At 36.1% G+C, this 16,256-nt stretch overlaps 1 protein-coding gene across 15 annotated transcripts in view; it reads left to right on the forward strand.

The window, feature by feature from the left end:
- The window catches only part of ZDHHC20 (zDHHC palmitoyltransferase 20), a 78,989-nt gene that overhangs the window by 22,122 nt on the left and 40,611 nt on the right, over positions 1-16,256 (forward strand). For 14 of the 15 annotated variants that reach the window (XR_013362954.1, XR_013362955.1, XR_013362952.1 and 11 more), the window contains exons 2-4: positions 4,672-4,698; positions 9,502-9,605; positions 16,031-16,151. Coding sequence is in view for 10 of the 15 variants with exons in the window: in XM_077868410.1 (XP_077724536.1) it covers positions 4,672-4,698; positions 9,502-9,605; positions 16,031-16,151 (252 nt within the window). In the remaining 5 variants the exon portion in view is untranslated. The remainder of the gene's footprint in view (positions 1-4,671; positions 4,699-9,501; positions 9,606-16,030; positions 16,152-16,256) is intronic. The other variant, XM_077868417.1, reaches the window with a different exon arrangement.

A 16,256-nucleotide genomic window follows, 5' to 3' on the forward strand; every position in this document is an offset into this window, starting at 1 on the left:
ACTCCATCCCAGTACCCTGGGATCACACCCCAAGCCAAAGGCAGCCTGCTCAACCACTGAGCCACCCAGGCATCCCACACTGTCCTTGAGAACCAGGGTTCACAATGGTTTACAAAAAAAAAAAAAAAAAAAAAAAACTAATATCCCTAAAACTTAGGGATAAATCTAACAAAATACAAGGTTTTGTGTATTGATGAGATAAAATCTAAAATGAAGAGATACACTCTGTGCATGGAATGGAAGACTGATTATTATAAAGATGTGAATTCTTTCCAATGTGACCTATGGAGTCAACACAATGCCAAACAAAATCCCGGCAGGCATTTTTTAAAAAGAAATCAGTAAGATGAACTTAAAATATATGGAAACGCAAAGGAACTAAAATAGCCAAAACACTATGGAAAAAGAACAGGTTGGAGGACTCACACTATCTGATTTCAGGATTACTAAGAGTGACATGTAATCAAGTCATGTGGTATTGGGGTAAGAATGGACATACATCAATAAGACAGAACAGAGTTCAGAAATAAACCCTTACACATATTAACTTAGTTTTAATTTTAATTTTTTTTAAAGATTTTATTTATTGGGGCTCCCTGGGTGGCTCAGCGGTTTGGCACCTGCCTTCACCTCAGGCGTGATCTTGGGGTCCTGGGATCGAGTCCCATGTCGGGCTCCCAGCATGGAGCCTGTTTCTCCCTCTGCCTGTGTCTCTGTCTCTTTCTGTCTCTCTCTGTCTCTCTCATGAATACATAAATAAAAAAAAAATCTTTAAAGATCTTATTTATTCATGAGAGATTGGGGGGGGAGAGGGACAGAGAGAGAGAGAGGCAGAGACACAGGCAGAGAGTGAAGCAGGCTCCATGCAGGGAGCCCGATGTGGGACTCAATCTCAGGACCCCCAGGATCACGACCTGGGCCGAAGGCAGGTGCTCAACCTCTGAGCCACCCAGGCGTTCCCCCCCCCCCTTTTTTTTTAATGAACTTAATTTTTAATAATTTTCGTCAAAAGTTCCAAGGCAATTCAGTAGAGAAAGGATAGTTTCAGCTAACAATATTGGAACTGTTGGCCGTCTATCTGCAGTAAAATTCATTGCAACCCTTACTTTATACCATATTTTTAAAAATCAGCTTTTAAAAGAGATTACAGACCTAAACATAAAACCTCTGAAACTTCTACAAGGAAGCATATGAGCAAATCTTTGTGTCCTTTAGTTGGTAAAGATATCCTAAATAGGACACAAAGCATGAACCATAAAAGAAAAAATTGATAAATTCGACTTCATCAAAATTAAATTTTTCTGCTCTTCAAAACTCACTGTTAAATAAATGAAAAAACAATATCTAGTCTATAGACCAGAAGGAAATATTTGCAGAATTTGTTAAAGTATATAAAGAGTCCACAATTCAATAATAAGGGAGATAACAATTAAAAAGTAGCCAATGGTTTGGACACAACTTCACAAAGAAGAGGTGTAGGGCTGGCCAATAAGCATGTGAAACGGTATTCAACATCATTAGTCATTAAGGAGACACAAAATTACAATGAGATATCACTATATGTTTTTTAGAATAGCTAAAAATTTAAAGATTGACAGTTCCAAGTGTTCGTGAAAACATACATTTTTGGTGGGGAATGTAAAACAATACAACTACTTTTGAAAAATTTGACTGTTTCTGATAAACATAGATCCATCAATCTTATATCTAGATATTTACCCCAATGATGAAAATATATGTCCATTCAAAGGGTGTACAGGAGTATCCAAGTAGCCAAAAACTAAAAGCAAATATCTCATCAGTTGGTAAATGTATAAGAAATTATGGTATCTCCATACAGCAGAATACTACTCAGCAGTAAAAAAGGGCACAATTTGTTAATTAGAACTTCTAGTTCCAGGACAAGTGAATGCATAGTCTTCCTATTTTTCCTGCTAAGTACAACTAAAACTCCTGGATATTATGCATAAAGCAAACATAAGACGATTCTGAAATGCGGAGAAAGATCAGCTGGGCGGGGGCAGGGGGTGGGGGGACATTGGTACCTGAGAAATGATATGGTGGTGAATTCCCTGGTTTTCTTTTTGCCCCGTATATCCTATGCTGCATGCTAGAGAAGCTGGCAACCTGGAGATACCAATGGACACAGACAAAAGCCTCAAGAAAAGCTGGTTTTCTTTAGCCAAACAGGAAAAGGGCAACCTAGCAAGACAAAACTAGATAGTAACTGCCCTACTTCAGCCAAATACAATGGAAAAACTGCCCTCTGTTCCCATTTTCTCCAGCAGAGGCTGAGTATAAGCTTAGATTTCCCCCTTGCCTGGCTGTAACAAGGCATCCCTCTTGTAATTTCCTGCCCCCTTTCCTACTTCAGAGTAGGAAAAAAGTGGTGTCAGAGAAGGTGAAGGCCTGGGCAGTAGGTAGACTTCCATTCCTCCTGTGCAGTGATAATGCATCCCTCCCCATGGAAGCCTTGTGGGGAGCACTTGTGTAGATCTTGCTCATTTGTTATGTCTGTTCCTAGGAATTTTATATTTTTAGGTGGCTTTATAAATAAAACTTTTCTTTGGTTATAATTTCTACATGGTGATTCCATGTTTATTGAAAAGCTATTGATTTCTGTAGACTATTACCACCTGTTGTTTATAATGGTTTTTCGGTTGGTTTTCTTTGACTATGAAGGCATATAGTCTTATAATCTGCAAATAGTGATACATTTGCTTCTTTTCCATTTTTATACCACTAATTGATTTCTCGGAATTGTGTGCCTTGAATGGGGCTTCCTAATCATTTCACAGCATGGCAGTATTGAAAATAATATTTTTAGTGTAGATTAGCATAAATGGGAAATGGTTTGTGAGGCCAGAGGGGACCAGCCCAGGATCTAACTACCCCAGTGTTCTACCAGACTGACCTGAGATGGGTTGAGAAGAAGCCCTGTGTCTCTAAAACAATGCTTTCCCAAAAAAACAAAAACAAAACAAAACAAAACAAACCCCACGAACTTGCTTATTTTATTTCTAAACTTTAGTGGGACTACTCCTGTATTGTTTCTCTTTAAATTATCCTGGTTTGAGGATTGAAGTAGATATGTTTTATTAAGGAAGTGTCTGGGTACTCCTCTTTTTTATCAACAGATTTTAGTCAAAAATGATAATTGAGGTGCACCTGGGTGGCTCAGTGGTTGAGTGTCTGCCTTTGGCTTAGGTCATGATCCTTGGTCCTGGGATCGAGTCCCACATTGGGCTTCCCGTGAGGAGCCTGCTTCTCCCTCTGCCTGCATCTCTGCCTCTCTCTGTGTGTCTCTCATGAATGAATAAATAAAATCTTTTTAAAAAATAGTTGCTGAATTAGCAAACATTTCTTAAGCATTGCTGCTGTATGGCAGGCTTTGGAACTAAAATAATGAATAAGATGAGAGACACTATAGGAAAGAATACAAGTCCAAGTAGACTTGAGCTCGGATATCTGTCTACACTACATCTATTGTAGTTCTGTGACCTTAGGCAAGTCGTTTAATTATTGTGAGCCTTAGCTAACTTATCTGTAAAATAGAGGTAATAATAACTTTTAGAGTTTTTATTATTCTAAGACACAATTCCACACTTGAGCAGTCCAGTAGGGTGAGATAGACATATTATCACGTAATTAGAAAAAAAAAAATGAGGTGGCATGGTAGAGATGGAAGAGTGAGCAGTGGCAATATAAAGGAGTATCTGCTCTGCCTATAAAGGAGAGACTCAGGAAGGCTTTATAGAGGTGGTGGTATTTAAACTGGGCCTTGGAGGATGAAGAGGGAGGGGTAGCAGAGCACCTGTGAGACTGCTTGATGCATTTAGGAAACTGCCATTTATTCAGGATAATTGACCACAGGTATGTGCAAATGATAGACTGGAGGGGTAGACAGATTGTAGATCACAGAGGGACTATAGCTGTTATCCTGAAGATACTGGGCTTTGTTCTGCAAGTGACTGGGAAGTGTTAGAGTATTCAGCCATCAGATTTGCTGGTGGTGAGATGTGTTAAGCTGATAGTTGAAAGTCTTTTTAAACTATTATGTTTCAGGAGAGCCTGAAATAAGGCAATGGGACAAATTGAGAGTAGGTGACAGATTTGAAGAGGTGTAGGTAGTAGAATTAACAGGACCTAGAAGCCATTGGACTATCTGGAGAGAAGAAATAAATAGCAATTCCCAGCATCTTAGGCTAGGAATAAAAACACTGAAAGTTACAGGGATAAGTTCCTGTACTTTTTTTCTATAGAAAAACACAAATTGTCTGGGGTATAGCTTTTATAAAATTTTAATGTACCTTACAGACTGAATACATAAGTATGAGTATCAGAGGAGAGTCCTATTCATTTTGTAGGTGGCATTAACGAAAGAGCTAAAGGAAACCTAACTATATAACCATATTGATAGACTTAAAATTAACAAAGGTCTAAAAAAAATTGTAATGTGATTACAGTGTTGATAAAAATTTGATGTTTAGCATTTTAGTGTTTTTCAGATTTTTTAAGTGTACATACAATCCTGAATTTGCATTAGTATTTACATTTTATAACTAAATTTCATTTTTGGAAAATGGTATTAAGATGAGTAGTCAATCTGAAATGTATAAACAAAATATTTTAAAGTATATTATTTATTCACTATTTTTTCTTCTATTCTAGTTACTCTCTCTGGAAATGGAGAAAACGGTAAGGCACTCTAAGTCTCAATTTAAGTAGAATACTTATGGTATCCTTATTGTGACCCACATACTTTTATTTTGTGATGACTATATGTGTTTTTGTTTGCAGAAATAAAATATGTATTTTTAAAGTTTAAATAAAAGGAGATATAATATTGTGTTTATTCCTATTTAAATATATTTTCATTTGTGTAATTTATATAAGTTGAAATAGTTGTTATTTTGTAAGGCACCTAGTACCCAAACTTCTTTGATATATTTATGTACATATTTATCCCTTGTATATTCTTCAGAACACTTGGTAGTAGTGATTCAAAGGTTTTTTTTTTTAAGATTTTATTTATTTATTAATGAGAGACACAGAGAGAGAGAGGCTGAGACACAGGCAGGAGAAGCAGGCTCCATGCAGGGAGCTAGACGTGGGACTTGATCCCAGGATCATGCCCTGGGTGGAAGGTGGCACTAAACCACTGAGCCACCCTGGCTGCCCTGATTAAAATATTTTTAATACCAGTTCTAGCTAGGTTTGAGGAGTGGATTTTGTTTCATGATGCCTAAATTTTATTGATGGTCCTCTTGTTTATATATTTGTGAAAAATAGTACTTTACTACTCAGAGATTTTTAACAAAATAACCAGACTATAAATTTGTAAAATGTATTACTAGTTCATTTTGAATGGGAATTCTACTTTTTATAATAGTCAATGCGATAATGCCTGGAGGGAAAAGTTCATTGCTCACAATTTCACCAAGTTAAAATATTAAGTCTATCAAATTTCAAAAACAAAATTTGATTTGAGATATGAAAATCCAGAGGATTTCTAAAACAGTTCAACACTTAGAAATTATTAATAAATATTTATTCCTATTGGAAATAATTAGGCACTAAGCACGTAAATCTCAAGTTGCCTTTGAATCTAATTTTTCAATTCTAGCCACAGTTGAGGAATAAATATAGACTCAGTCTTGGTTGACTTGATTTTCTTCCTTTAAATCAAAACTATATGTGAAAGCACAGGTACAGAAAGCAGAGAATTTCTGAAGTACTTAAAAAAGAGCATCTAACTTGTCTCATTATTTCTTGGAGCTATTTTCCCCATGTCTTTCAAAGAATCTTTTAATGAGTTTGTTTGCTTATATGTTTGTTTTTTAAAATTCATTTACAGATGATTTTTTTAAAAAGATTTTATTTATTTATTTATTTGAGAGAGAGAGAGTGGCAGAGACACAGCCAGAGGGAGAAGCAAGCTCCATGCAGGGAGCCCGACAAGGGACTCCATCCTGGGTCTCCAGGATCAGGCCCTGGACTGAAGGCGGCGCTAAACCGCTGAGCCACACGGGCTGCCCTACAGATGATTTTTTGAGTCAGACTTTTTGATTTATAGATTCAGATTTGGGTGGTTTTTTTTTTTTATTTTATAGATTCGGATTTTGGGGTTTTTTTATTTGCTTAGTTAACTAAGCTTTTACTTTTTTTTTTTTTTAAAGATGTGTTTACTTACTTAGCATGAGTGGGAGAGGGAGAGAATCTCAAGCGGACTGCACTGAGCACAGAGCCTGATGTAGGGATTGATCCCCTGAGATAATAACCCAAGCCGAAATCAAGAATTGGCTCTCAACTGACTATGCCATCCAGGCACTTCCTTTATCTATTACTTCTAAACAATGATTTATAGCATATATATGTGACCAGAAGTTTTCTTATTAATAATCACATTATTTCAAATTTATGTAAAGGCAGTATTTCCTGTTATTTTTTACATTACAATTTGATATTTTCCATTTGCTAAGTACTTATTATATTCCAGGCATGATGCTTAAAAGATTTATCAGTTTGTTTGTTTGTTTTTTAACTGAGGGTTAAGATTTTTTAAAGCAGAAACCATTTGTTTTTGTACTTGTGGAGAACAGAAATAGTTTAAAAAATATTTTAGATGTCTTTAAAAATATTTTGGGAGTATATTGTTTATATGTTGACCTTAGTTGTAAGTAACTAAATGATTAAGAAATTTTAAAATACCTCAAGGTGGTGATAAATGGCGACCTTAAAGTTACCAAAGCTATACAAGAGGATATAGATGAGGATTGACAAACTTGATTGAATATGGGGGCCAGGCAAAAATATAAAAAGCGAAGTGAGCTAGGTGAGGAATATATTGCAAGCTTGGCAAACGGCCTCAGTATCGTATAATAGTAGGAGACTGAGTTCCAGTATACTTTTCCAAAAGAAAATCAAATGAAGGAAAGATATTGGATCCATTGAGTAGACCATAGAGTTCAACCTGGAGGGAACAGAGATAGTAGAGAATGCAGATTTTGACAAGCCAGAATTTTCAATGAGGATGATGATCAGTTTGAGTGGACATAAAAGAAAGCAAATTTGAAGATAGAAGGAAGTTATGGCAAAGATTTTGTCTTGGCATCAGATATTGGCTCTGATAACAGGATGTGACTACTAAGATGATGGGTAAAGTGGAGGAAAATATACTTTTAGGTATGACAATGAAAATAACCTTGGATTTTTATCAAGCAGATATGGGTTTGAATCCTGGCTTTATCATTTACCAAGTAACATTGGGCAAGATATTAAATTCTCTGCAACTCAGTTTTCACATTAGTAAACGGAAAGAATGCCTTACAGGACTATAGTGAGGGTTAGAAATAAGGTACACAATATATACTTTCTAATAGGCTTTTAGTAGGTGGGAGTAGTGATTTGAGTAGTTGTGGTCAAATATGGGTACCAGGAAGTCCCAGCCTTTCATAATGCATTCATAAGTCATGAGTCATGCACTTGGAGTTATTTCCCAAGAATACCACAGCCAGGGTGGAGTAGAAACTATGAACGGCACATTCTACACTGCCCATTGAGATGGACTGGAGGCAAGGAGACTGGTTGGCTTTTGCAGTGATCCAAATGAGTTAAGCAACAGTTGATGACCTGTTACACTGACAGTGAAAATAATGAGAGAGAGTTTACTTTGAAAGAGATTTTAGGAACTAGAATTTTTTTAAAAAAAGATTTTATTTATTTATTCATGAAAGGCACAGAAAGAAGCAGAGACCTAGGCAGAGGGAGAAGCAGACTCCCCATGGGGAGCCCAATGTGGGACTTGATCCTGGGACCCGGGGATCACCATCTGAGCCAAAGGCAGATGCTCAACCACTGAGTCACCCAGGCGTCCCAAGGAACTAGAATTTGAGGTGCTTTGTGCTGATTAGCTGTGCGATGTGAGGAGTTATTGGGTCCTGATTTCCTGTGCCAATCAACTGTGGGACTTGTGGTCCTGGTCTGTTAGGCCATACATGATGGACCAGTATAATGCAAAAGAAAAGACTGAACCCAACGGGTTGTTAATTTTTTTTATCATTAGTTTATTTTAAAGGAAAAGTTTTTAAAACCAAAGTGAACGGAAAAATGACCTCAGACCAAAGAAAGAATAGTACTTTGAATCGAGTACATCTTAGCTTTATAAAAACTTCACTGCATTGTTCTTAATGTCATTTCACTACAGACCAGTGAAAACTTTTATCATTCCTTAAACTTTGGAAACATGGAAATAGGGAATGTGCAAACAGAACCAGATTTTGAGGGAAATTAAAATTCTTGGATATTACTACTACTACTAATAGCCAGTATTGCGGTGCCTGTCTGGCTAAGTCAGTAGAGTGTGTGACTTTTGATCTTCAGGGTTGTGAGTTTGAGCCCCAATTGGGTGTTGAGATTACTTTTAAAAAATGGCCAGTATTTATTAAGGATTTATTATATGCCAGGCACTGTTTTAAATGTTTTACACATATTAGGTAATCAGTGTTAAGCAACTAACTTTAATAAAACAGATGAAAAAAATAAATAAATAAAATAAAACAGATGAAGTGTTTTATTGAAGTCTGAGCAGATTGGGAGGAGGAGTATAGCATGAAGAGGTAATGAATTCTAAAAGTAATGGAGAAGGCTTATATAGAAGGATTAATATTTGATCTGAACTTTAAAAATGAGTAGAATTTCAAACTTTGAAGCTTATGTCTACTTTGTTTTCTTCAGTGGATTTGTGGTGCCTCATTCCAACAGAAAAAGAGTCTAAACATCTGGTAGATAGTTCTTGCTTCCTATGAAAACCAGTCCTACTTCTTTCAAGTAGAAAAACTGCGGAACACAACAAAAAGCTCTAAGTTGTATATCAGTGATGAGTTAATATTTGGAGAGAAAGATGTTAGAATGCCACACTAATCCACTTGTGAAACAATTATGGCAGAAATTTTAAATGGCTAAAATTTTTTTGTTACCCTGTGTTGAAAGGAGAATGAAATTTAGCATAACATTTCTGGAAAATCCAGAAACTGAGTTTTTCAGATTACTCCTTATTCTCAGTGATGGGAACTTCCTTTATTACTTTCAGTTTGTTCCTTGGACTTAATTAATGTTCATAGTGATAGAATCTGTTTTAAGTAATTTTTAAGTCATTTTAAAATGTAACTTTTAGGAAGATCTTGAAATACAGTGAGTGAAGGAGGGTTTCAACTTGTTCAATGTTTAGCAGTTTATTAATAAAATCAAATATCATCTCAGACTATAGTCATTGGTTATAAACCAAGCTGATAACCCTTAAATGTAGGAACTGAATGTTTCTTCATATCTGTAATATTACATCATTCAGATAAAGGAGTTTATAAATTTGATGTCTTCAGTAGTTTTAATTAAGATATTTATTGGATTAAGCCTCCTGACCCTGAATATTGTGTTTTAATGTAATGCTTTTTCCTGCTTTCACCTGGATTCAATGAAATGTTATTTGTTTTTATTTACCAGGAAAGGCCGTTGTTTACCTTGTGGCTTTCCATCTGTTCTTTGTTATGTTTGTATGGTCCTATTGGATGACAATTTTCACATCTCCCGCTTCCCCCTCCAAAGAGGTAAATTTAATGTTGGTAAATTACCAAATGCTGTAGCTAATGATGGAATTATTTTCCCTATGATACCTTGGTTAACATTTTACTACATAATGCATTTGTTCTGTTTCTGTTCATGAACTTGCTTGGTGACTCTACATTGTGAATGTGAGTCTTCAGCCTGGACTCAGATAAAACCCACTGACTTAGTGCACTGAATGACTGATAATAGTTTACTTAATACTGGTATTTTTCTGCCATGCTGTATATTCTTAAAGACATACTTTACTTTTTTTATTGAAATAAAAAGTCTTAAGGGACAGCATAGAGTTAGAAAAGTAGAGTATACTTTTGGACACCTTAACATATTTTCTCAGGCCTGAACAAATATGCTACAACTAAAGAAAGTTTTGATTGTGGGAAACTGTCTAGGCTTTAATATGGCTTATGTTTCTTCTAATTTGAGGTTCCATTGGGAAAATAATGTGAGGAAATATTTATGTAAAGTATTAAAACCAGTGTTTCTTTTACCTGGACATAGCTGACTGAAATCTGTTATAACTAGATAGCTAAGAATGTACTCTCTGGTGTTAGGATTCTCCGAGTTTGATTTTCTGTTCTAGCACATTACTTAATGTCTCCGAGCCTCCGTTTTCTCGTTGGAAAATAGTGCCTGTATTCAAATATTAGATGATGATGATAATTATTCCACTTCCATAAAATTCATCAAAATTCTTTAAAAGTTATAGACCATATTTTAAAAAATATCAACTTTTATATAACTTTTATAACTTTTATAAAACATATATACACAAAAGTATATATAAGTGTACACCTGATGGATTTTCACAAACCAAAACACCCTTGAGTAACCACCACCAAGCTGAAGAAACAGAACATTGCCAGTATCTCATAAGCCTCCTCATGCTTCCTTCCAGCCATGCAAACCCACTTTCCTGCTCCCTAATAGCATCAGTTCATTTTGCCTGGTTTTGTATTTTACATAAATGGAGTCATATACTTTGTTTATTTGTGTCTCTGGCTTCTTTCATTAACATTCTGTTTTAATATTCTTCCATGTTGTTGCATATACTTGTGGAGCATTCATTCTCATTATTGTTTAGTATTCAATTGTGGTAAATAATAGCTTATTTAGCTAGTCTGGTGTTGATGGGCAGGGGCATTTGGGTGTCTTCCAGTTTTAGGCTCTTACAAATAGGGCTGCTGTTAACATCCTATTACATATACCTATGTATATATTTACATACATACCCACATATGTGTATATATATAGTTCTTTTGGGTAGGTGCCTCAGATTAGAATTGCTGGATCCTATGTTGTGTGTACATTCAGCATTAAGTAGGAAACGCTACATAATCTTTTGCCTGTTTTTGTTCTATTGGGTGCTCTTGTTTTAAGGGGTTGAGCAATCAATCAAACGGTGTTTCCTCAAATGTATTCATCAGACATTTGGTAATAATTAGTCAACTCTTAAAGTTACGTTACAAACTGCCATCCATATCTTTCTTTATTTTTAAGATTTATTTTTAAGGTTTTATTTATTTATTCATGACCCACAGAGAGAGACATGACACACACACACACAGAGAGAGAGAGAGAGAGAGAGAGAGAGGCAGAGACATAGGCAGAGGGAGAAACAAGCTCCCTGCGGAGAGCCCCATGCAGAACTAGATCCCAGGACCCCAGGATCATGACATGTGCCAGAGGCAGACACTCAACCACTGAGCCACCCAGGCGTTCCAAGATTTATTTGTTTTTAGAGAGCACATTTATGCAAGTGGCAGGGAGGGCAGAGGGAGAGGGAGAGAAGCAGACTCTCCACTGCACACCAAGCTCAACACAGGGCTTAGTACGGGGCTCAGTCTCATGACCATGAGATCACAACCTGAGCCAAAACCCAGAGTTGGTCACTTAACTGATTGAGCCACCCATGCGCCCCACAAACTGCCATCTACATCTTAAGCTCTGAGTTGAAAAAGAACTAATTTTATTTAATCACTTACTACTAGTGATCGCTGTTGAAAACATAGAGTGTATAGAAGTAAATAGTTCTTGTTATAGAAAATAAAAATAAAAAGAGTTGATGGGCTGGCTTTAAGAGAATGCGACTCATGATCTTGGGGTCATGGATTTGAGCCCCATATTGGGTGTAGAGAGTACTTAAATAAATAAACTTTAAAAATAGAATAAAAACAAGTGGTAATCCTTATGAGAAGCAGTATAGTATAGAAGTGAAGAACTCAGACTCGGGTTCCAGAGTGCCCAGGTTCAACTCCTGCCTCTCCTGCGAACTAGCTTTGTGTCTTTGGAGACTTTCTTCAGCTGTCTGCACCTCAGAGCTTTCCTGTAGAGTGAGGACAATAGTGGTACATACCTTACAGGTTTGTTGTACGTATTGAATAAATTAATCATGTATGTGATTAGTAATATTTATAATAATATATACTTAATAGTATATATTATAAATATGTAAAGTGCTCAGAAGAATACATAGCACTTAATAAGTGCCATTTAAATGTTATTTATTTATTTTGGTTGCTGTTTTGTCATATTGCATCCATTTAGCATTCAGCCTAGGGCTTAAGCCTTTACATCCACTCCATCCTTCATGTTCCCCTTTTCCTAGAAGTTCAGCTGATCCCCAAAGCCTGTCCAGTGGCCCTGCTATGGCATGCTCTACCTTCCTGTCATAGAACTTAACCATACTGACTTGTATCCACCACCTTATTGTTAGTTTTTTGAAGCAGGGATCATTTTTATGGTGTCCTGTACTATATCCCTCTCCCACTATTTAGCACAGAGTGGGTGTTCACTACTGAATGAATGAATCATTAAATCATCAAAGGCTGGGTAAGTTAAGCTGCAGTGACAACCAAGAAAGAGTAGGAGTTTATGATTCTTTCTCTTTTTTTTTGTAAGATTTTATTTATTTATTCATGAGAGACACAGAGAGAGACAGAGAGAAGGGCAGAGACAGGCAGAAGCAGGCTCCATGCAGGGAGCCTGACGTGGGACTTGATCCCAGGTCCCCAGGATCACACCCTGGGCTGAAGGCGGCGCTAAACCGCTAAGCCACCCAGGGATCCCCCTATGATTCTCTTTCTAATAAGCTTCCAGTGTGCCAACTGAGCTGGTTCCTTAGAGTAATTAACAAAGCTATGCAGTAGCTACTAAAGTTAACGGTAGTTGAGAGGTTAGAGCAACATTTGGAAATCAGACCCAGGAAAACTGATTGAGTCTAAATAGCAAAAACTACATTTTTAGGGAAGTTAAGTTATAAATATGGGTATTTTTTCATTCTTTGTCAGCAAGTACTTGGCATCTACTCTTTGTCAGACTGTGTGTGCTAGGCTCTGGGAATAAAAAGAACAAAGACATAGTCCTTACATTTTAAAAGAAGAGACAGATGGTAGACAAATAATTATAAATTGTGATAAACTTACAAACTTTAGAAAAGAACATGATGATGTAGTAAAGTGTAACACTAAAAGATATCAGGGGAAAACAACTGTAGGTAGTATGAACAAATTTCTGAGGAAGTGACACTTAAGACTTTTGTAAGTATCTCTTTCACTAAAGTATTAGCTTTTGTTTTAAGATTTTATTTATTTATTCAGGAGAGGCACAGAGAGAGAGAGGCAGAGACACAGGCAGAGGGAGAAGCAGGCTCCTGCAGGGAGCCAGACGTAGGACTCGATCCCAGGTCTCCAGGATCATGCCCTGGGCTAAAGGCGGCACTAAACCGCTGAGGCACCCAGGCCAGGCTGCCCAGGTATTAGCTTTTTGAAGGAAGGATCTTTGTTGTTTATTGCTGTATCCCCATTGCCTAGATTCAGACCTTGTATATAACAGGCAGATTGCTAAATATATGAATGAAGGCAAAATATGAAGACCTAGCAGGCATTTTCCATCACTTAAGTGTCATCTCTCTAAAAAGAAAATATGGCCCCATCACTTCTCGGGTAATCCTACAGAGGTCACCAATAAGCTACAAGATAAAGCTCATGCTCATTTGGATGGCACACAAGAAAGACCCTTCATGAAGTAAAATCTTACTAACTTTATCTGCACTGCTTCTTCCTGGAACTTGGTAGTGTTTTGCACTGACTATACCATGTTATATTTGTGCTTTCTATATGCTGCTCCCTTTACCAAGATTCTCTTTCCCTCCTTGTTTTCCTGCAAGATTCCTGTTACCTCTCAAAACCTGGTATAGGTACTGCTTCTTCCAAGAGACTTTCAGTGACATTCTCCACTCCCTCCTAAGGGAGCTTTTATTATACCTGATAACATATTGTACTTAAGCTGATTTGTAAGTTGTATTTCTTTATTGACATGGCCAACATTCCTACTGAACTGTAGGAATATACTTTTGAAGGCAAAGGCTATAATATTCATCCGTGGATTCCTGTTACCTTGAGCAGTGCCAAGTTTTGTTTTTGTTTTTCCAAGTTCTTAATCGGTATCTAACATATATTTAAATTGAACCATCTGAACACTGAATTTATGATATTTCATAGTTTGAATTCTGTTTTGTAGTTTTTAATGAAAACTAGATGTATGGTAATAATTTCTGAGGTCTAATCCATTTAAAATTTGTTCCATTCCTCATCTAAAATTCTGGTGGCTCTTGAGATTTTCATTTTAAGTTTTTTATAATTTGTAACATTAGTCCTTAAGGAAAAGTGATGATGTTGAGCCTGGGATACTACCACAGGCTAGAAATAGGACAGCCCAGGGAAATATGTTCAGATTTTACAAGGAAGTTATAAAATTGGATTAGAACATCATCCTATCCAAGTATATATTTATTATCATACCATATGATTCTTATATTCTACTCTGAATGCTTCAGAGACACATCATGTCATAGGAGAACTTTTAATTCAAACAAGTTACAAGTTACAATTCTCTTAAGAGAGAATGGGCCATTTTGCCAAGTAGGGAAGTATTTCAGTACCTGAAAGTATTTACAAAGGGAGTGGATCTCAGAAATGTCGTCTTAAGATTCCTACGTGCCTGGGAGGTTAGATGAGTGACCTCCAAAGTCTCAATTTAAGATTATGGTAACCTTTTCTGACTTCTTTTTATCTTGTTTATTCGTCTGTGCTACTTCTCATGCCTTAGAAGTAAATTTGAGGATTTATTGTGCCATCAAGATTTGGTTGTGGGAACCAGGCAAGGTAATCTAAATAGACTCTTCTACACCCTAAACTGTGGTGTTTGGTCAGGTTAGAGTAACAGTCTGTAAAAAGCAAGAACGTTTCTTTTACATTAGCAGTATAGAGGGAAGCATAGTAGAGTTTAAAAGACCTGTGTTTTAATATCAGCTCTACCAGTAATTGTGCGATCTTAGAAAATTTCCCAAGGTTCTTGGCATCACAGTTTCTTCAGCCCAGACCTCTTTCTACTATGCCAGACTATTGCCTTGTTTGTAACAAGATAGGGTGCACTGATAAGCTAATATTATAATTGATGATGAGGCATCAAGAGTATGGGAAAGTTTTAGTAGCAAGTTAGGTGAATCAAAATACTTGAATATAAAAAGATAGAACTCCATTCATGACCCTTTAGTTCTTTTCAAGCTAAACCCTGCTTTTGCTTGAAAAAATTGAAAAACAGTACAGTTAAAAATATAAGATGATGAAAGCAAGTCCAAGCCATTTTTAGTTTTTAAAAAAATCTGAAATAAAGACTGATAGAGATTGAAAGCTTCTGTTTGCATGAAATTAGAGGCATTAAAACTGAGGGTCCTTGAGATACTGAGATGACAGGAAGAGCAACTATAAACAAGTCCTTTGTAGGGAAAATGCTATTTAAGAAATGGACTGCAGGCTGGTAACTCTATGGGAATAAAACTTTAAGAAATGGAAACTAGAAATAACTCTATAAAAGAGACAGTCCTTAATAATTTTGCAGAAAGTACTTCTATTGGCTAGCTTTCTAAAAGCTAAAACAAAGTAGTAAAAGAATGACTTGTTGACCTCATTGAGATACTTGACCAGTAAATAGCTGGACCTCATGCCTATGATTTAATCTATTATCCAAAGTGAGTAAATCTTGGACATCCTTCCAAAAATTACAAATTTCTTGACACTAATTTTCAAACATCAAAATTTTTATTAATAGAAAATATATATTAAGCCCTTTTTGTTTGGGGGGGTATTTAATATTTAATTTTTTCTGTAAAAAACAAAGATGAAATTTTCTAGTTCATATTTTTTCCCATTAGTATTGAGGGCAAATATTTTTTAATCTGTCAAAGGTATGTGGTTGTGCTAAAATACACTTGATTGAGCTTCTCAAATTTGAAAATAAGTTTTGCCTTCATAGAAGAAAATGTTTTTTTCTGTTCAGAATGAAACTTTTTCTGAGTATGATACTTCATGGGATTAAAAAGAATTAATGGTTATTTCTCTTTTTATAGTTCTACTTGTCCAATTCTGAAAAGGAACGTTATGAAAAGGAATTTAGCCAAGAAAGACAACAAGAAATTTTGAGAAGAGCAGCAAGGGACTTACCTATCTACACCACATCAGCTTCAAGGAGTAAGAAAAATCAGTCTTAAACTTTCCTTTCCAAAGAATTTTTAAAATATGGCTAATTCTGCCAAAATATATCTGCATGAGTTGACAATTAAATGGATATTGTGA

Source organism: Canis aureus, chromosome 24 (genome assembly GCF_053574225.1).
Source record: "Canis aureus isolate CA01 chromosome 24, VMU_Caureus_v.1.0, whole genome shotgun sequence".
NCBI lineage: Eukaryota > Metazoa > Chordata > Mammalia > Carnivora > Canidae > Canis > Canis aureus.